The 22686-nt window shown below is 50.1% G+C and overlaps 1 protein-coding gene across 3 annotated transcripts in view; it reads left to right on the forward strand.

The window, feature by feature from the left end:
- Positions 1–22686, forward strand: part of LOC119976126 (anosmin-1-like) — a 204897-nt gene that overhangs the window by 53712 nt on the left and 128499 nt on the right. For all 3 annotated transcript variants that reach the window (XM_038816312.1, XM_038816311.1, XM_038816313.1), the window contains exon 2: positions 22474–22521. In XM_038816312.1, the coding sequence (XP_038672240.1) occupies positions 22474–22521 (48 nt within the window). The remainder of the gene's footprint in view (positions 1–22473; positions 22522–22686) is intronic.

Genomic DNA, 22686 nt, shown 5'->3' on the forward strand with positions numbered 1-22686 from the left:
CTCCTCATAATCCAACCCCTTCAGCTCTGGGATTAACCTAGTGAATCTCCTCTGCACACCCTCCAGTGCCAGTATGTCCTTTCTCAAGTAAGGAGACCAAAACTGAACACAATACTCCAGGTGTGGCCTCACTAACACCTTATACAATTGCAACATAACCTCCCTAGCCTTAAACTCCATCCCTCTAGCAATGAAGGACAAAATTCCATTTGCCTTCTTAATCACCTGTTGCACCTGTAAACCAACTTTCTGTGACTCATGCACTAGCACACCCAGGTCTCTCTGCACAGCGGCATGCTTTAATATTTTAGCGTTTAAATAATAATCCCGTTTGCTGTTATTCCTACCAAAATGGATAACCTCACATTTGTCAACATTGTATTCCATCTGCCAGACCCTAACCCATTCACTTAACCTATCCAAATCCCTCTGCAGACTTCCAGTATCCTCTGCACTTTTTGCTTTACCACTCATCTTAGTGTCATCTGCAAACTTGGACACATTGCCCTTGGTCCCCAACTCCAAATTATCTATGTAAATTGTGAACAATTGTGGGCCCAACACGGATCCCTGAGGGACAACACTAGCTACTGATTGCCAACCAGAGAAACACCCATTAATCCCCACTGCTTTCTATTAATTAACCAATCCTCTATCCATGCTACTACTTTACCCTTAATGCCATGCATCTTTACCTTATGCAGCAACCTTTTGTGTGGCACCTTGTCAAAGGCTTTCTGGAAATCCAGATATACCACATCCATTGGGTCCCCGTTAGCTACTGCACTGGTAATGTCCTCACAAAATTCCACTAAATTAGTTAGACACAACCTGCCCTTTATGAACCCATGCTGCGTCTGCCCAATGGGACAATTTCTATCCAGATGCCTCACTATTTCTTCCTTGATGATAGATTCCAGCATCTTCCCTACTACCGAAGTTAAGCTCACTGGCCTATAATTTCCTGCTGTCTGCCTACCTCCTTTTTTAAACAGTGGTGTCACGTTTGCTCATTTCCAATCCACCGGGACCACCCCAGAGTCTAGTGAATTTCGGTAAATCATCATTAGTGCATCTGCAATTTCCCTAGCCATCTCTTTTAGCACTCTGGGATGTATTCCATCAGGGCCAGGAGACTTGTCTACCTTTAGCCCCATTAGCTTGCCCATCACTACCTCCTTAGTAATAACAATCCTCTCAAGGTCCTCACCTGTCACAGCCTCATTTCTATCAGTCGCTGGCATGTTATTTGTGTCTTCCACTGTGAAGACCAACCCAAAAAACCTGTTCAGTTCCTCAGCCATTTCCTCATCTCCCATTATTAAAACTCCCTTCTCATCCTCTAAAGGACCAATATTTACCTTAGCCACTCTTTTTTGTTTTACATATTTGTAAAAACTTTTACTGTCTGTTTTTATATTCTGAGCAAGTTTACTCTCATACTCTATCTTACTCTTCTTTATAGCTTTTTTAGTAGCTTTCTGTTGCCCCCTAAAGATTTCCCAGTCCTCTAGTCTCTCACCAATCTTTGCCACTTTATATGCTTTTTCCTTCAATTTGATACTCTCCCTTATTTCCTTAGATATCCACGGTCGATTTTCCCTCTTTCTACCGTCCTTCCTTCTCTTCATGTACTAAATAATATGTTTGAGCTGCACGCAGAAAAATACTTTTCTCTGTACCTCGGTACACGTGACAATAAACATATCCAATCCAATCCATCCATTCTGCAATGATTGGCAATCTGCTTCCAACACAGCCATGTCAGGGTGGAACAAGACATGAGTAGGAGTACAAGATATTTCTTTCAATCTTTTGAGGAACTGACTTCGTTCCCTTGAACAGTGTCACTATAGTTTCTTCAGCTGCGAATTTGTGCTGGCATTCACCATAAATGCAAATAACAGGGCGGCACGGTGGCACTGGTTAGCACTGCTCCCTCACAGTGCCGGGGACCTGGGTTCAATTCAAGCCCTGGGTGACAATGTAGAGTTTGCAAGTTCCCCCGTGTCTGCATGGGTTTCCTCCGGGTGCTCAGGTTTCCTCCCACAGTCCAAAGGTGTGCAGGTTAGGTGGGTTGACCATGCTAAATTGTCCCTTAGTGTCCAAAAGGATAGATGGGATTACTGGGTTACAGTGATAGGGTGGGGGTGTAGCTTAGGTAGGGTGTTCGTTCAGAAGGTCAGTGCAGACTCAATTGGCAAAATGGATTCCTTCTGTACTGTAGGGATTCTGTGATGTGTGTGCAAAATACCGCGAGACTCGGAAAACGAGAATCTATCGCCAGTGAGATCTCATTTTCCGATTCCTATCCCCGTGATGTAATGAGTTTCCCACACAGGAAATTTGGGAACCACATTTCACTTTCACATTTTAATATAATTAGTGGATTTCCCTGCAATATCATTCCCCCACAATTGGAAATCCCTCCTTGCCGAAGGGACAATTGCATCTTAAAAATGGGAACCAGGCATCAGAGGTGGGAATGCCCGCCAAGTTCGGCCGAGTCCCGCCGACGTCGTTTGCGTGTGGTCCTTACCCAGCGGGACCTCAGCGTTCTGGCTGCAGGGGGCCTGGAGAGCTAACTCCGGGGGGGGGGGGCCTCCATGGTGGCCAGGCCCGCGATCGGGGGCTATCGATTGGCGGGTGGGCTAATTCTGGGGGGGGGGGGTGCCTAGTTTCTCCGCGCTGGGCCCCTGTAGGGCTCCACCATGTTGCCTGGTAGCCGGTGCGGAGACGACAACCCACGCGCATGCGCCGTCCGTGGCAGGATACGTATCGGCAGCTGGAGCTGCTTGAAGCGCTCCAGTGCCGTTCTGGCCCCCTGTGCGGTGCAGGATCCCTGCACCTAGCGGCCAGATGACACTGTCGTAAAACGCTCTGATGTAATTATAAATATCCTCTTCCCGGGCAGCACGGTGGCACATTGGGTTAGCCCTGCTGCCTCACGACGCTGAGGTCCCAGGTTCAATCCTGGCTCTGGGTCACTGTCCGTGTGGAGTTTGCACATCTCCCCGTGTTTGCGTGGGTTTCACCCCACAACCCAAAAGATGTGCAGGTTAGGTGGATTGGCCACGCTAAATTGCCCCTTAATTGGGACCTCTAAATTTATAAAATAATTTTTTTTTTAAATATCCTCTTCCACCCTTGTACAGAAGGGGTTAACCTGGGTTGGGCAGGGTTTTTAAGCCCTGTGGCAAAGTGTTCCAGATCTCACTCCTGTAATTGATGGAGTCCGAGCTCCTTCAGTGATTGCACTTGATTCCTGATAAGATAACTTCAAAATTAGTGGAGGAGGACAGGGCCCCTGGCAAATTAATTATTTTCAATTGTGAATGCAGATTGTGTTACTTAACAGTACGGACTGAAGTAAAATTAGTGTATACTCGAAAGCGTGTTTTCTTTGGATATTTATGATTTAATTGTTTTGTAAAACAATGTTCTACTGTTTGCATAGCTGTTTTATCGTATTGCTCTTTTTGGTGTTTTTATTATTTCAAGCTGGTCTCAGTGATAGAAGGGATTCTTTAATCCATGGGAGTATTTCCTGTGATTAAGGCAGTTAGTGGTGCGTAAGACCCTGTTAGGTTTACCCTTTCCCATTGTAGTTAGGATCTGTAATTAGACTAATCTTCTTAAATTAGAGATGTAACTTTAAATTAAAAAGAAACAATTTTTGAGGCACAGAGTCTGGCTTTAACATTCAACTTGAAAGCAACGCTAATTCTGCCAGCCATGTTTTAAAATAACAAAACTATAAAACCACTAATTTTAAGATGAAGATTACAACAAGAACTTTTAAGCAGGATATGTGTGGAGTTTGCACTATCTTCAGTGTCTGCATGGGTTTCCTCCGGGTGCTCCGGTTTCCTCCCACAGTAGGGTTACTGGGTTACAGGGATTGGGTGCAGGTATGAGTTTAAATAAGGTGCTCTTTCCAAGGGCAGGTGTGAACTTGATGGGCCAAATGGCCTCCCTCTGCACTATAGGGATTCTATGATGATAAATTAATATTTTATCTCTTTTTTTAAATAAATTTAGAGTATCCAATTATTTTTTCCAATTAAGGGGCAATTTAGCGTGGCCAATCCACCTAACCTGCACATCTTTTGGGTTGTGGGGGTGAAACCCACGCAAACACAGGGAGAATGTGCAAACTCCACGCGGACAGTGACCCAGGGCCGGGATTCGAACCCGGGTCCTCAGTGCCGTAGGCAGCAATGCCACTGTGCCACCGTGCTGCCCTAATATTTTATCTCTTAAACTCTAAGCAGAATTCTGTGAACTTTTGTAATAGCATTGTAAAGATGAGCAACAGGTAAAAGTGACGTGATTCAGTGGCATGATATAATCCTGCATGTAGTGGTTTCCTAAACTCCACACTCAACAGCATTTTGTGGAGAGATTAGGGAAGCAGAGATGCGGAAACTATGGCGACATTGTTCAAGGGGACTAAGGCACTCGCCCAGAGGAATTAAAGAAAAATCCCGTACACTTGTTGGTGTCTTGTTACACGCTGACATGGCTGTGGCCTGGAAGCCCATTGTCAGTCCTTCACATCTGGGGACCAGTATGTATAATGGAGATACAAGAGAGAGAAGTGGGGAGCCAATTAGAACAAAATTGCTGGGATGAGGAACAGTGGCATTGTTGAACATAACCATGGTATCATTTTGAAAGCAGTACGGTGAAGTCGGATAAAGTAGTAAAACCGGGATTAGGAGAGGTTTAAAATATATTTTAGACGGAAGGCAAATCTTGCATGTTTTTCAAAAGTAATCTGACACACACTGGGCAGAATCTTCTGGCCCGTCCTGCCAAAGGCAACACCCCTCTCCCCCCACCACTTGAGATGGGAAAGCCATTCAAATGCTGCAGACATGGAGAGACGGAAGATCTTGCTGGCAGCCAATGGCGAGCAATTGCCGCCGTCGGAAAACATGCTGCGGGGGAGTGGGTGAAGGCGACGGAAAATCCTGCCCATGGCTGCAGCCAGCTGCACATGTTGTGAGTTATTTTCTCCTGCTCGAACATTGTATTGCAAACGCTAGCACTGAAAGGAAAATGAGGTGAACAAAATATGGTAGGTATTTATTTTATGGTGACCCACCAGTGGTCCCACGGTCCGGGAGGCGGCCACATGTCCCTACTCCTCCAACTCCAGCAGGTTGCCCCAGTACTGTGCCAGGTTGTGGAGGGCTCAGCAGACCATGACAAAGCAAGCGACCCTCCGGGGAGTATAATGCCTGGTATCATTCCTTGACCACCGGTCAAGGAATCAAAACTGCTTTTGAGCAGTCTAATACACCACTTAATGGCAGCCCAGGAGACCACATGGGCATCGTTACACCGGGCTTCCGCATCAGTCACCGGCCTCCGTACTGGCATCATTAGCCAGCACCTCAGTGGGTACCCCTTATCCCCCAAGAGCCAACTGGCCATTCCAAAGATGTCCCTCAAAGATGCTGGGGATCTCTGACTGCCCTCGGATGTAGCTGTCATGCACACACCCTGGGAAGTGCGCACACACGTGCATGTTCTTCAAATGATGGTCGCACACAAGTTGGACCTTCAGGGAGTGGAACCCCTTCCTGTTAATGAAAGGCGCTCCCAGACCAGGCAACATGCGAGCCACCTATTACCCCCTGGACCTGGGCCATCCCGGCGATGGAGGCAAATCCTGCTGCCTGGGCATCTTGATGGGCAAAGTTAATACAGTTCACTGCTCAGGCAAACAGGGCATCTGTGACCTCATATGCTGCACAAGTTCCTGCTCGAGCCCTGGAATGATCATGAAGCGCAAAAGTTCAGGACTGCGGTGGTCATCAACACAGTCTGAAAATGCACCAACTGGGCGTCTGACCCCACACCCTTTACCCCAGACACCAGCTGTTAACGTCAACTAGACCAGACGCTGGTTCCTTCCCCGGTCCACACACACACCCTCTGAACATGGTAATGTCCCCAGTGCTGAGGCCCAGTTCTTGGGTGTTCTAATGTTGGCTGCTGCCTCTGTGATGTTGATGCCTCTGGACTTCAGGACAAGTGTCCAGGCCTCACATTCTGATTGGGATGCGAGGCAGTAACAACTGCCTGCGCCATAGCACGTGTTCCCAAAGGGATCCATTTGGGAGCTGTGAAGTACTCCCATTACTAAAATTGCCAATATCCATTAGCAGAAGCCTTCAGCTGTGCGGCCTGTGGGACGGACAGGCAGCAGCTGGAGCTGCCCCAAATGATCCGATTGGTGGCATGGCAGGCCCGTGGGCTCTGCGCCTCTCCCCCCCCCCCCCCTCCCCCCAGACCAGGGGTGACCCCCACACCGATGGCGGACAACCCCCCTCCCAAACTGAGCCACCCCCTCCCCTTTCCCGGGGGTTTCCCCCATCCCCTCTGAGGGCTCCCCCACTTCCCTCCCCCCCACTCTACCCCACCCCCAAACACGGGGGCAGCGGCCCCAGTGCAGCAGGGTTGACTGCCTGAATTCAATGATGGCTGCTCACCTCCTCAGATCCCCAGCCAGTTCGCCAGCAGTCATTTTTAAATAGGTGTACTGAATGGTCATACCATCTGACCGCTCGCTGGGGAGCCGGACAGATCACGGGAGGCCGTTCCATAGGGGCCCTTCCCATTATTGGGATGGAGATTGGTCTTAATTGATTATTATTGGTTTCTAGCCACGCTACAACGGGATCAGGATATCGCCACCGGGACCAGGCTGGTTAGATTGGAAACCGATAGGCTCATGGCGTGGTTCCCAATTTTGGCGCCTCACGCTACCTGCTCGTTTTTGCGCCCGCCGCAATGTGGCCAGTAAATCATACCCATCATTACCTGCCTCATTACCGATGCTGCCTAGTCTACTGTGTATTCCCAGTAATTATTTCAGATTTATGACATGTACAATTTTCTTTTTTTATGATTTTTTGGGTTATTTGTAACCAGCTTGTATTTCTACCCCAGTGTTTTGTTTTCCATGCGGATACCTGAGCCATTCGGACACTGAAAGAATTGTTAAATTTAACCTGAAAATCACCACACATGTTTATCTACCTCTCAATTCATAAAGCTCTGTGTAACCTTCTAACATGTAGCATCCAAACTAAACATAAATATCTTTAAGCCTTTACATGACAGGAAGTGAACCCAATCAGCATCATATTGTCGAGAGCCTTTTTGAATTTGAATACATATTGACAAAACAGTGAAATCAATTATGAAGATGTCATGAATACTAGCTGGAGAGGTTTCAAGCAAAATTTGCATTTAAGATAGCGAGACGTACTATACATATGGGGCGAAATTCTCCGCACCCGCGGAAAGTCGGCAAACCGTCGTAAAAATCGGGACCGTTTTACGACGGTCGCGAAGGCTTCATTTCCCGACCGATTCACTTCCTGGAAATGGGCTAGCAGCGCGGCCGCGTCAATTACGTGCGTGATGACGACGGAACGCGACGACGACACGAACCCGCCCATGTGACGCCGCCCGACGCCGTAAAAAGGCGCGGGCGACCATAGAATCTGTCGGGCAGGATGTCGGAGCCTAGGCGAGCTGCTCCTCGCTTTATTGATGCAGACGTCGAGGCGCTGCTCGATGCCGTGGAGCAGAGGAGGGGCATCATCCGCCCGCGGAGAGGGCATCGCCAACCTGCCAGCACGGTACGCCAGGCCTGGCGTGACGTGGCTGCTGCCGTCAGTGCTGTGGGGCAGACCCCTCGCTCAGCAGAGCAGTGCCGAAAGAAGCTACACGACCTCACCAGGTCTGCCAGGGTAAGTGCCATGAGGGTGCCCCCTAGTCACAACCATCCCTCCCGCTTAACTGCCCGGGGGGGGGGGGGGGGGGGGGGGGGGGGGGGGGGGAGAGGGATTGGGGCAGAGTTATTTGAGGGTGGTTCACAAAGTTGTCACAGACCCAGCGCTCTGGCCCCGAGGAGAGATGCAATCATCTGATGACAACTTGCCCCCCCCCAAACTGTGCCAGTATCAGAACGGACTGCTGATACCTACCGTTTTGTAATGATCTACCTATGTTCCCTCCCCCAACAGGCCAAGGCCGGTCATAACCACCGTGAGCGGCACAAGACTGGAGGGGGTTCGCCCAACATGCACCCCCTCAGCACCTTTGAACAGAGGGCACTGGACCTTGTTGGGGGGTCTGCCACCTGCGATATCGCGCAATGCGAGGTTGGCGGAACTGCAGCAAGTGAGACAACCCTCCCAGACAAACACCCCCCCCCCCATCCTCTGTCCCTTCACACACCCTGCCCACTGGGACATCTCCCCATCCTCTGTCCCTTCACACACCCTGCCCACTGGGACACCTCCCCATCCTCTGTCCCTTCACACACCCTGCCCACTGGGACACCTCCCCCATCCTCTGTCCATTCACACACCCTGCCCACTGGGACACCTCCCCATCCTCTGTCCCTTCACACACCCTGCCCACTGGGACCGTCCAGCGGCCTGCCGAGCAAATCGAAATAACCCGTCTCATTCTCTTCCCTAGGACGTGATGCCGAACGACCAGGGCCGTCTGGCTGCAGACGGAGACAGGAATCTGCCGCCACCTCACCCGGGGCCTCACAACAGAGGGTGCCCGATCAGCGGGCAGCCCTATCCGCCCCAACCCAATCTGCGGACCAGGACGCACAGAGGGTTCGAAGTCCACCACCACCACCAGAAATGGCCAGGGACAACCCTCCTGTCGCTGAGCAGCCCCACACCATGGACGAGGACCTAACCATTGAGAGCGTCGGGCTTGCGGCACTGCTTTCTCCCACCACATCCATCATCCCAGAGATACACACCCCGGCGGGCCTATTTAGTGATGAGTCTCCTGGGGCACAGTCTGGTTGGCACATCACAGATGAGCAGGTACAGCAGGTGGAGGTCGGAGCAACAGAGGGCCCGGACTCGCGGAGGCCAGACCAGGCCCAGGATGCAGCTGGCTCCCAGACGTTTTCGGAGTTCCTGGAGTTTATCAACCCACCCGCACAGCCGATGCCTCAGGAAACCCAGGGAAACAATGACGGGATGAGGGCTTCCTTCCAGACTCTGCAGACGCTGTTAGAGGAGTCGAACCGCGTCCAAGAGCAGGGAGTGGTGCCGCTCATGGCAGAGACCCAGTCCGACACCGCACGGGTGGCATCCGCGGTGGAGGCAATGGGTCAGGTTATGCAAGACGTTGGGGTTAATGTGCACGCGTCATCCTCGGCCCTGGACAGGGTTGCCCTCTCACAGGCAGCAATGTGCCAGAGCCAAACCGACATTGCCGGCGCCCTGCGGGCCATGGCCGAGTCTCAGCAGGTCATTGGCCAGTCGCAGCACGCCATGGCACAGTCCCAGCAGTCGATAGCACAGTCCCAGCTGTCAGTCGCGGAGACCATCAACCGCCTGACACATGTGCTGGATGGCGTCGTGCACACACAGGTTGAGATCGCACAGTCCCTGGCGGGAATGTCTAACTCCCTGGACTCCGTCTCTGCAAACCTTCGGATCCTGGTGGATACCGTTGCAGGCCTCCAGGACTGGCAGCGCCAGGTGTCGGTGGTGCGACGGGGAACCTCCCCGCTCGCACCTCTGTCCCAAAGTGAGGCCCGGGGGCCACCGGGCTCCCCGAGGGAGGAGGAGGTTTCGGGGCCCGTCCCATTAACTCCATCACGGGACGTCCCGGAATTCTCGGCCTCCCCCCGTCCCATCCCTGGTGCATCGGGTGGGCAGCAGGCAGAGCAGGGTGGCACAATGTCACCCGAGACGCCCGCAGAGCAGCCTGGCCCATCAAGGCCGGGTCACCCCAGGAAACGCATAGCCAAGGAGAAACGAGTCGAGGGGGGCGATTCGCAGCAATCCTCCTCCACTCCTGCTGTATCATCTGGGGATTCACTTAGACGTAGTGGTAGGGCCCGTAAGGCAACTAAGATAGACACTGAGTAAGTTGGCACGGGTGAAGGGCACAGTTTAGTTGTAGGGGCTAGGGCACCTGTAAATAATTGTTAATATTAAACGCACTGTTCCACCTTACTTGTAATACCGTGTGATTGTTCCACAGCCACAGGAATCGTGATGGTGACCGAGTGTCGCTGGGGGTGACGGGTGGTGAAACCTCGGTGCCGGGTGTGCAGTCCCTGCCCCTACCCCCCTCCCACAGCTAGCCCACGCGGGCACGTGATGGAGTGTCAGTGACGAACTCAGCGGCCACCAAGGTGGATGGTTCAGCTATTGCCATGGGTCAGACTCTCTCTAACGATTCTGAGCTCACAGCTCTTCGCAGAGCGGGCTGTCATCATTCCACATGGCACTGATCACACCCGCTGACACAGCCATCAATGTTGTGCCATTCCGTCTGTACCCAGTGATAAGCGTCATGTCGAAGTGGAGCAGTGTACACTGAGGGGGGGGTGGGGGTTGTGGTGGTGGCAGTTGTGTGGTGACCCTCTGCATGACTAGCGATGCAGGTGGTGGTTTGGTGTTCATCGGGGACGTCACATGCGATGCGTGAACCGTGCTGCCACCATGGCGTCGCGTGCCCGCCGTCCTTGCCGGGTCCGTCGTGCCGCCTCCTGGACATCACCAGCACCTGGGTCGTGTCTGCGTGCTGCGCCCGCCACTCCGCCAGCGTCCTCCTCCTCCTCCTCCTCCTCCTCCTCCCTCACCTCCTCCTCCTCCTCCTCCTCCTCTGTGCTGGCACCACTGCCACTAGCTTCTCCCTCCGCCTCCTGCAACAGGTCATCTCCCCTCTGCATCGCGATGTTGTGCAGCGCACAGCAGACCACTACAATGCGAGCGACCCTGTCGGCCTGGTACTGCAGGGCCCCTCCGGAGCGGTCCAGGCACCTGAATCTCATCTTCAGGAGGCCAAGGCAGCGCTCCACCACACCCCTGGTTGCTGCATGGGCCTCGTTGTATCGTGTTTCCCCATTGGTCTGAGGCCTCCGTATAGGCGTCATCAGCCAAGACCTCAGCGGATAACCCCTGTCACCTAGCAACCAGCCCCTCAGCCGGGGGGGACGTCCCTCAAACATCGCAGGGATGAACGACTGCGCTAGTATGTAGGAGTCATGCACACTCCCTGGGAACCTTGCACAGACGTTCATGAACCTCATGTGGGGGTCGTATACCACCTGGACATTAATGGAGTATGTCCCCCTCCTGTTTGTGAACACGTCCCTGTCCACAGCAGGCGGGCGCATGGGGACGTGAACACAGTCGATTGACCCCTGAACCCTCGGTATCCCGGCCACACTGGCAAATCCACGGGCTCGTGAGTCTTGACTTGCTCGGTCCTCGGGAAAGGTGATGTAGCGATCGGCGATGGCATAGAGGGCGTCGGTCACATCCCGGATGCACCTGTGCACCGATGACTGGGAGATCCCAGAGACGTCCCCGCTCGGAGACTGGAAGGAGCCGGTAGCATAGAAGTTCAGAGCGACCGTCACCTTGATGGCTACCGGGATCACGTGTCCTCCCCCCGTTCCACGTGGGGCGAGGTGCGACAGGAGTTCGCAGATATGTATCACCGTCTGCCTACTCAGCCGGAGTCTTCTCTTGCAGGTGATGTCCGGCATTGTTAGGAAAGAGACCCGGACACGGTACACCCTCGGCTTTGGTCGTCGCCTCTGACGCCGTGGCTGCACCCTCACTCTCTCCTCTTCCTCTTCCTCCTCCTCCTCCTCCCCCCCCCCCATGCTGCTCGACGACTGGCAACTCCTCGGCCCTTCCCTCTGCTGCTGCAGCTGGCCCTGGAACAGAACATAGCCGTTCTGTTCCCATGCATCGTGCTAACCTACAGAAGGGTGGTAGGAGGCAGAGAAACGGGACATGTTAGACGGACGTTAGTCGACACCTCGGCAGCCGCTAGCCATGGGATACCAGTGTGTCCCGGTGGCCTGGTCGCGCTGCTGACACGCGGTCAGCCTAACCCCTGGTCACTTTCTGCATCCAACGGCCAGTAAACTATGGCCTCCTCACGGGTGCGTCAGTGGCCTGTGGCCGGAAGCCACAGGGGAACCAGCGGCCGTGTCCTCGTCACCTGCACACCATGGCATGGTGGCAGACATTTTGTTACGGGGTTGGACGGCTCACTCTCTACCTAACCCCCCCCCCCTCCGTCGCCCCCCCACTGCCCCCTCCGTCTCCCCCACTGCCTCCCCCGTCTCCCCCACTGCCTCCCCCGTCTCCCCCACTGCCCCCTCCGTCTCCCCCACTGTCTCCCCCACTGCCCCCTCCGTCTCCCCCACTGCCTCCCCCGTCTCCCCCACTGCCTCCCCCGTCTCCCCCACTGCCCCCTCCGTCTCCCCCACTGCCTCCCCCGTCTCCCCCACTGCCTCCCCCGTCTCCCCCACTGCCTCCCCGTCTCCCCCACTGCCCCCTCCGTCTCCCCCACTGCCTCCCCCGTCTCCCCCACTGTCTCCCCCACTGCCCCTCCGTCTCCCCCACTGCCTCCCCCGTCTCCCCCACTGCCCCCTCCGTCTCCCCCACTGCCTCCCCCGTCTCCCCCACTGTCTCCCCCACTGCCCCCTCCGTCTCCCCCACTGCCTCCCCCGTCTCCCCCCACTGCCCCCTCCGTCTCCCCCACTGCCTCCCCCGTCTCCCCCACTGTCTCCCCCACTGCCCTCTCCGTCTCCCCCACTGCCTCCCCCACTGCCCCCTCCGTCTCTCCCACTGCCTCCCCCGTCTCCCCCCCACTGCCCCCGTTCTGGACCCCCTCCCGTTCCCAGGGATGCCTTCCCCGTTGTGGCCAGACTCGAGCGGTGCGCTGAACGGTGCGCTGAGCGGTGCGCAGAGTGGTGCCCTGACCTCCTCCAAGCAGTCGTCAGCCAGGCCGACTGGTTGACGAATTTAAAAAGCAGGTGTGTTTCACGACGTCCAAACAGGGCGCCATGACGTCGGGACTTCGGCCCATCCGGGCCGGTGAATAGCGGGGGGACTCTCAGTGGCGATTCTGGTCGTGTCAGGGGCGGGAAGGAGGCGTTTGTCGGGAAACGCGACTCCGACAATTTGCGGGGTTCGGAGAATAGCGGGAGGGCGTCGGAACAGCGTCGCCGTAAAAATTTCCGACGCCCGCTATTCTCCGACCCGTCGTGAGTCCGGAGAATCGCGCCCAAGGTTTCTGCCCCAACAGTGTTAAACTAAATGTATTTGAGGTATATTTTCTGAAGCAATTCCTGCAGCAAGTACATTTTTTATTTCTGTGGTGATTTATGTATAGTGAATATTGACCATGTAAACACATTTTACAAATAGCAGGGAAATATATCACGATACTTGAAGTACAAAAATAAGAAATATATATGTTGCCACAACATGGATGAAATCCAGCTGAGTAATCTCATCACTGCAATAAAACAAAGTATTCTGTTTATGGATTCTTTTTAAGTCTCACTGACCCACAATTGCCTTCTTGTTCCCTTGATGCAGCACAACTGAACTGTTGCACCCCAGCACCATTTGCCCCGATGAGATCAAAGTGTTTTTTTCTGCAGTCAGATTCATTTTCAGGAATGTGCAGTTTTGTGTGCTCCTGCCACTGATCTTTCGTGTTCACAGAACTGGAACAATAGCCAGTGGTATAAGGCCATCCAGCACAAAGTGCTATCTGTCTTTCTAGCATCCGTCATTCAGCTGACCAATTGTTTTATTTGCCCGTGGGATGTGAACGGCGCTGCAAAGAGCAGCATCTATTGCCCAACCGTAATTGTCCTGGAGAAGGTGGTGGTGAGCTGCCATCTTGAACGATCCATATGCTGTTGGGAAGGGAGTTCCAAGATTTTAACCCAGTGACAGTGAAGTAATAGCAATAGATTTGCAATTTTGCCTGACTTGGAGGGAATGCACTTACAAGTGTTCCTATGCATCTGCTACCCATGTTTATCCAGATGGTAGAGGTTGTGGATTTTGGAAGGAAATGAAATGAAATGAAAATCACTTATTGTCACGAGTAGGCTTCAAATGAAGTTACTGTGAAAAGCCCCTAGTCGCCACATTCCGGCGCCTATTCGGGGAGGCTGTTACAGGAATCGAACCGTGCTGCTGGCCTGCTTGGTCTGCTTTCAAAGCCAGCGATTCAGCCCTGTGCTAAACAGCTGTCGAAGCAACCTATACATGGTACATGTATGTACCATGGTACATGTATGTACTGTGGTGGAAGGAGTGAATATTTAACATGGTGGATGGGGTGCCAATCAAGCGGCTGCTTTGTCCAGGATGGTGTCTTGAGTGTGATTGGATCTGAACTCATCCAGGCAAAGGGAGAGTATTCCATCACACTCCTGACTTGTGCTATCTATCGTAGGAAGACGTTGTGGAGTCAGTAGGTGAGTTATCCACAACAGGATTCCCAATTCCTAACCAACTCTTGTAGCCATAGTATGTAGGTAGTTGGACCAGTTTAGTTTCTTATCAGTGGTGACCATGGCTCCCCACAGAGTAATAAAACAACTATTCCTTCCAAAGTTAGTTTTCTTAGGTTAAACTTATTAATACATGGGGTGCAATCTTCCCAAAATTGCACTGTGTGGGATCAGGCAAGAAAAGCTGTATGAAAGATACCACATGCACAACTGCCTTTACTCGCCTGATTGCACTCTGCGTAATCTCAGAGTGCTGCCGGGGATCACACAGCCAGGTGGAGAGGCAGGGCCCAGTCAGGCTGGCAATGTCAGGAATCTGAGATCAGGGTGCATTTTTAAAGGGTGCCCCGATCTCAAACCTAAATTTAAACCCCATCCCCATGGACATCGGGACACCTCCACCTCCCCACATGGTTATCAGGACCTCCCTCACAAACATCGGGACCTCCCAACGGACATGGGGAACATCCCCCAACCCCTGCACACAGAAGGGGACCCCCACACCTCCCCCACCCCTACTCCCCCCACCATGGAAAAGGGGAAACCATCCTCATACGCAGAAGGGGAAACTCACCCAAAGGAAGAGGGTAACCCCTGGTGAATGTGCCCCATTGGCAGTGCCCCATGCCCATGTCTCCTGGAATTGACCCCTGGCAGTGCCCCCAGGCATGTCGCTGAGCCCTCGGGGCCTACAGGCACCTCTGCACCTTGGCATGGCCTCCACAACTGTTTTTTGAGATGTTGAGGGCAGATATTATGGTGCCAAGCCTATTAATTAGATTAAAATGTATTTAAATTTAAGGCAATTAGGTTCTCCTCCTGAAATGAAAATGAAAATCGCTTATTGTCACGAGTAGGCTTCAATGAAGTTACTGTGAAAAGCCCCTAGTCGCCACATTCCGGCGCCTGTCCGGGGAGGCTGGTACGGGAGGCTGCTCCTCACTGTTAGTGAAACTAATAATGTCATCAGCGGATGCCGGGCATGATCTCAAACTGAGATCTTCTGGCGTAAACCCCTTTTTTGTCTGCTCGGGAGATTTAGCAGGATTTTCACATGCGGCTAGATCATAGCCATGATAGCTGAGGGAAGATCACTTAATGATACTGATTTCAAGGATAGACTTTGCCACGTGCGTGGTCCCTGTAGCCCAGAGTCGGCCCACTTCCAAGGGCAAGTAGGCTTTTTTGAAACTTTTTTTTGTTTGCACATGGTTGAACTTTGTGTTTTTTTCAAAACTTCTGAATTGGCGGCTTTTCCTTAGATCAACCAAGTCTGAGTCCGGTCCCAGGAATCTTCTCCTCCATCGTTTTCACTTTTTTCCGTTGGTGATTTTGTGCCTCAGTAGTTTTTTCTTGCCTCAATCCTCATCGCCAGTTTTCTCTTTTGTTATATTCTCAATATTCAGCAGAGAGAAAAGGTATGGTGATGCCACACACTTGGGCTTCTTGCAGACACAATGTGAGGTTCGTTCAGGAGGTGCTGCTCATGCATTCTAAGATGGCGAACTGAAGTCCACGCAAACACTCTGCTGATGTCACTACAGATCACATGACATTCCACCAGCAGGGAAGCATTCCTAATACATAACAGCACTCACTAAATATTGCATGTACTTGAAGTTACCTATGCTGTGCACAGCACAGTTTGCTCAAGCTAAAGGTCCAGGTGTGATGGTCATATTCTGAAGCAGTAAGACACATTGCTGCTATACAGTTATATGGTGCTGATGATATCTTAAACTGTAGAATTCTCTGTGTGACTAGCAGCCTAAAACTCACTGCCAAGGAATTCTCTTGCTTATTTATTTGCAGTGCTGAGTATGGATGCTGCAAAATTGCAATTTGAAAGATAATAAATGTAGTTAGTTAGAAGCTGAGAAGTATTAAATCATGTGATCATTATGAATACACAGCATTTCATTATAAATTCCAACATTTTACATCATTGAATAAGCCTAATGGGCATTGGTTGACTGTATTTGAAGAGTGGGCCACTAGCTCCACCTTCATATCCCATGGTCACCAGGAAATAACATTCCTTCTTCCTGCCGTCATTCATTCCAGTTCTTGTTATTTGGTTCCTATTTTTTGCACTTCAGCTTTCCCTCCCAGGAAGAGAGTTTCTTCATATCCTGTTTAGGACAATTAACTGCTTCTATAACTAAATTCTCATGAAGAAAAACAGGGAAAATATCAGAAGATAAAAATTAATTCTCCAGTCGGATGGCCTGACACCAATGTGTGTTTACTTCAATATTGGCCTGTGCTTTGCTGTGAGTGGTGACATGTTGGAGCTCGTTGCTGACCTCATAACTGCCCACAAATATCAATGAATTCCAATGGCATGGCTTTCCCCTTTCCAGCAATAGTTTCATTGAGGCACCAAGTCAAGGTGATTTACAGCTTCCAGCACATATTAGGGGCTGGTTTAGCACAGTGGGCTAAACATCTAGCTTGTAAAGCAGAACAAGGCCAGCAGCGCGGGTTCAATTCCCATACGCCCCCCCCCCCCTCCCCCCCCCCCCCCCCCCCCCCCCCCCCCCCCCCGAATGTGACGACTAGGGGCTTTTCACAGTAACTTCATTTGAAGCCTACTTGTGACAATAAGCAATTTTCAATTTTTCACCAGTGTTGTTATCAAGCAGGCTATGCAACCCCAATAAATTGCAGAATTCTGACAGGAATCAAGCCAGGAAATAACAGGCATTGATTATCCTTCACTTTTTATCCACTTTACATGGAAAGAAAGTAGCACAGGGGTTAGCACTATTGCTTCACAGAGCCAGGGATCCAGGTTCAATTCCCGGCTTGGGTCACTGTCTATGCGGAACCTGCACGTTCTCCCCATGTCTGTGTGGGATTCCTCCAGGTGCTCCAGTTTCATGCCACAAGTCCCAAAAGACTTGCTTGTTAGATGAATTGGACATTCTGAATTCTCCCTCAGTGCACCTGAATAGGTGCCAGAAGGTGGCGGCTGGGGGATTTTCCCAGTAACTTCATTGCAGTGTTAATGTAAACCTACTTGTGACACTAATAAAGATCATTATTATTAGATTGGGACATACGCATAGGATTAAGGTAGAACCTGAAATATTATTATTCTTTTTAAAAATTATTATTTTAAAAATTTGTTTTATCATGGAGAAATGTGACATTCACAGATATAAAATTAGTTTACGGGGGCCAAGATGTTATTTACTAATAATTATTACCCAGTACATCATTAAAGACCCAGTTCTCCTCATCCAACAAGGCATTGTTTTTCGAGGGTTTTTACAGTTAAGCATCAGCTCAAGTGCTTTCCAAGATTTTTCAGCGATGAGCATATTAAAAGTGCCCTTTGTGGAGTAGTTGGAAATCACTGACTTCTGGATTTCCACATTCAACTCTGTACGTGGGGATACTAGAAGTTATTCTCAGTTGCAGAGTAATGATGGCAAACACTACTGCAAAATCCAGGCCTTAGTGCTTTCTTGCCACATTTTTTAATAGTTTCAGCGTACCACAGCAATTCGCCACACCTAATTCGCTTTTAATGAATAACTTTCTGAAGTGCACATTTTCTGAACATATTGCCACTATCAATTACACTGTTGTCATTTCACAAGGTAAAATTCACCAAACTTCGAAGCTTCTAAAAAAAAAAGATATATTAACTTTGGCTGAATAGAGCTTTTAAAAACCTCCACATATTATCATCCAAGTCACAAACTAAATTGTGAAGGACTTGATCTTTTTTTTCAAAAGATACCCCATAGATCATATAACTACAATTTTTAAATATGATCAACGTTATTTGATTGTTAAATGATTGTTTGTTAAATGAGAATGAAATGCACTTGGGTATCCAGTTTATCATCAAATGCTTCTTAATCAGTTACAACAAAGTTGGATGCAAACAACTTTTCCTTTGTTCTGCCCAAACTTAATTCCGCCGATTACTCCCTGTCCCCAACTTTCCCAATGATACTGCTAAATGAGATGGAAAATCTAGTCTGTGTTAAAGACAATTTTGTGAGGAATTGGTATGAGATCTTGCAGTCAGAGTTTACACCTGGTTATTGAGCTCTCCGTCAGGGGAAACAAGAATTCCTTGACAACTCTACCTAGGGTCCTCATAATTTTGTACACCCCAATTATATCACCCTCCTCTGTCCTAAGCAAAATGACTCCTTGTCTACCTAATCTTTCCTCATAATTTTCAGGAAATTATGACCTCAAAATTGTTGACTACGTTTGTTTTGGAACGGGTAGCTGTATTTCTGCAGAGGCTATGGCCGCGATTTACCAGCCTCATCGCGCCTAACTTGGTGATGCAACGAGGCCATGAAACCTTGCGAGAGGCCTTTTGCAATGCTTGAGATGTCTCGCGAGATGCATCCAAACTTGCGACAGGGAGCAGGATTCTCCCCTACCCGGTGGGGGGGTCCCTGCGCCGAGGAGTGGCATGAACCACTCCGGCGTCGGATCGTTCCAAACGTCCGATTCCACACCTTCAGGGGCTAGGCTGGCCCCGGAGTGGTATGCGCCACTCTGGACGGCGGGGAAGGGGTTTGGCGCCACGCCAACCGGCGCGGAAGGGCCTCCGCCGGCCTTTCGAGTTGGCGCATGCGCGGGACCACCAGCGTGTGATGGCATCATCCCAGCGCATGCGCAGGGGGGGTTCATCTCCGCATCCGCCATGGCGGAGGCCCACAGTGGCCGACGCAGAATAGAGTGCCCCCACAGCATAGGCGTGCCCGCAAATCGGTGGGCCCCAATCGTGGCCAGGCAACCGTGGAGCATCCCCCAGGGCCAGATCCCCCCGCAACCCCTGAGGACCCCGGAGGACACCCACACAGCCAGGTCCCGCCAGTAAGTACCTACTCTAATTTACGCCATAGGGACTGGTCAGGGGACTGCGGCGGCCGACCGGCGCGGCTCGATTCCCGCCCCCGCCAAATCCCCGGCGCCAGAGAATTCGGCAGCTGCGAGGGCGGGATTCACGCCGACCTCCCCAGCGGGGGGTCGGAGAATCCCACCCAAGATCTCGCCCTCGCCATTAGGCTCAATTAAATATATCTGCGCCGGATTCTCCCATGGCCCGTGAACTAACAGCCTCCCTAGCAAGGCCTGGACCAGGCACCAGTGCTGGTCCACACAAATATGGACCAAGGACATTGGCACTTCAGGGGTTTCCCAGGCTATTGGAGACCCCTGGATTAATGGGGAAGGCCAAGGTGGCCCCTGGCTCTCTTTGTGGCACCCAGGCACCTTGGCACCCCCTGCCTGGCACCCTGGCACTGTCAAGGGTCTGTGCCTGAGGGGGGCCATGTCCATGTAGGGAGGATGAGGAGGAAATGAAGGGTGGGAAGTGAAGGACAGATATGAAGGGACCTCATAAATGTTGGGGGGGGGGGGGTGAGGGTAAGGGTGGGTGGGGATCCTGAAAGGGTGGGGCCCAAAAGGGAGGTGAGGAGGCCTGAAAAGGAGGGGTCCTCAGCAACCCCATAGCGGGTGTCCTCCACACTTGGCGGGGGGGGGGGGGGGTAAGACCCAAACGTGCAGGGGGTGACAGTGCCCATGGTTCAAGGGGAGGGTGCGGGGACCATCAAGCGCACTTAGAGATCGGGACAACCTTACAAAATGGGAGCCGGTCTCACCAGCGAATTCAGCTGTTGAAAACATTTCTAAGTGTAGACTAGGCTGGGGCAAAGCTCCCAGAGGCCCCAAACATGACTAAAATAGCAGTGTGGATCTCACCCACAAAGCCGATGAGTGACACCCTGCCAAACTCGCCCAAAATGACACTTCGACATTTCTTGGTTGAATCGTGCCGCAAATTTGTATAACACAGAAGTTGTATGTTTAATGAAGCAATGGGCTGAATTTTCCAATCTGGTGGAAATTAGTGGCAGGGCAGGATTTGTGCCCGCCTATTGTAGTGACAGGTCACAGTCATTTACATCTTGGTCTTCTTGCCTGCAATCTGTGGTTGGGGAAAAGGGCTGAGCTCACCTGAAATAGTTACCACGCTGGCTGCAGTTTTTAAAAAACGAAACATTTTTAAATCTCTCCCATCACTGAGCAAATTGGCCCTTTAAATTTTCAGTTCTCACCCCCACACCCTTAGTAGCAAAACGGGTATCAGGATTGCATTAAGTCGCGATGCCCATCGTTGTCAAAGCAGTAATGATGAGAAATGTATTGAAAGGTACTTTGCTATTATTAAATTGAAACAAATATGCACTGTTATACTGAGGACTTAGTCGAGCAGCTTCCCCCACCAGTCACCCACCCTTGACCACTATGCTACTGCCTGAAGTTTTGCTGTGGAAAATTGACCCTATTATCTCCACAACATTAATGTAATGTTACATGAGGCCATTGCTTCAAATGTCAGCTCATGATATCTAAAACATTGTATTTTTATGAAGTCAAAACAGTAGTCCATTTAAGTTTTAAAGGCAGGTCATGTAGGGAATCTATTAAATTACAAATAGTACTAATACTTAGAGGGCTCAAAGTCGAAGCCTGCAATATAAGTAATTCATTGGTGGGGTATCTCTAATTCACGGTGCAAAATAATTGGTTGCAAGAGAGAAACTGATGTCAGTTCCCTGTCTCAGGAACCCCTATCGCAAACACTATACGCCTTTTGTGTAAAATAAATTCATCCCTCTGGTCTGTGGATTTTTGTCCATTCTCTGTAAACTGAAATCTTTTGCCTGTAATAATTTCTTTATAAACCACACACCAACTCAAGATGGGGTTAGCATTACAGCTGGGTTGCTTTAAGGCTTTGCATTTTGCAGTTATATTGAAAGTCAAATTGCCAAATTTTGTTACTGGAATAGAAAAGCAATTAGAATATTAGTTGAAAGTGACTGTGTATTTGCAAAACAGTCTTAGTGATAAATAACAATTGACATTTTTCAAGCGCTTGTTTGAAGTTTTTTGCTCCATGCAGTGTTTTCATTTATGATGTCATCATACGTCAAATCTCAAATTACCAAATGTGTTACAGGTTTGTAAACTCCTTCTGAAGTAATCTAAGCAGCCAACTGTGAATGTGCTGATCTCATTATTAGATTCATCTGCTTTTGTCAAGCGAAATTGATTCTGTGTGCAGTGATCTGTAGATGTTAAACCAATTTTGAATGCAAGTAGATGAAGTCTGGACAGGTTTATTGTGCACATGCAGGGTTCTCACCTTGGCAAGCACTTCTTCTCTGAATATAGGGCTAGAGTTTCTGCTTTGGGTGAAAGTGGAAATTGTGAACCAAATAGTACACTCGATGTTGTGCTGATTAGGTTACAGTTCGAGCTTCCAATTTAAAAAGAAATCACTTGCATTATTACAAACGCAAAACCGTCTATGGATCCGAAATTGGTTAGCATAATAGGATATAATTATTTCTATTTCCGTTGATGTATTTGAGAGTGGTAACCTGGTCCACTTTTATTTTATAATACAACTGAAAATGAGTGTCACAAAACCTAAGCGTTTTATAATAAGTATGAGGTCCTCCATCTGTGAGTGACCTGACTGAAAATCACCAGAAAGGACTTTGAAAAAGAGCTGTACAGGGACGTTTTGTATTTTCATTGATGTACACTTTTCGGTTTCTTAGTAAATTAAATGTTTTTGATATGAAAACTACTGATGCCGACTAATGCATGACCACATGGTGCAATTTGAAGAGCCTTCCTAAATCAGTGTAATTGTTGGGATATTCCCGTGTCAAAGTGGGATGGAGCATGGCCAGTTTTATTGCTGGAATCTGGTTTGTGTGAACTGATCTTGAACCAGCGTAAAAGATCATGGAAGGCCGTACATGAATGATTTTCGGTGTAACTCATTTGTGTTTATTTTTCTGATATTTTGCCTCGGTCAGTCAACAAGATAATTTCGATTATTTTTTGAAATGGCCTTTAGCAAGAAGCTGTCGCATTTTTGGCCTGTTAATCACAACAGTTTTACCAGAAATGACAAACAGTTAGAAAGAAGTCAGGAGCATACCCAGCACAATCAAATGAAATCTGTACCTGTTTTTAAATGACTGCCATTCTGTTTGTCTGAATGCATTATTTATCACACAAGAGGTTGTTAGTTAAGTTATTAAATTAATTTTGTTTTGCAGAATGGTCAGATTCTAACTTGGTGCGAAGGTCACAGGAGATGTGCGCAGGTGAGTCAGCTGGAGATTCCGTTTGAATTTGACCCAATCCAAATTCATCACATCCCATTTTATTGCAACTTTGCAAATTTGTTTATTTAATATGAGCTTGTGGAAATGTACGTTATTGTATTTGCTTCCAGCATAGTGCCTGCATAGTTGAATGTCTTGTCTCTA

This window comes from Scyliorhinus canicula, chromosome 13 (assembly GCF_902713615.1).
Source record: "Scyliorhinus canicula chromosome 13, sScyCan1.1, whole genome shotgun sequence".
Lineage (NCBI taxonomy): Eukaryota > Metazoa > Chordata > Chondrichthyes > Carcharhiniformes > Scyliorhinidae > Scyliorhinus > Scyliorhinus canicula.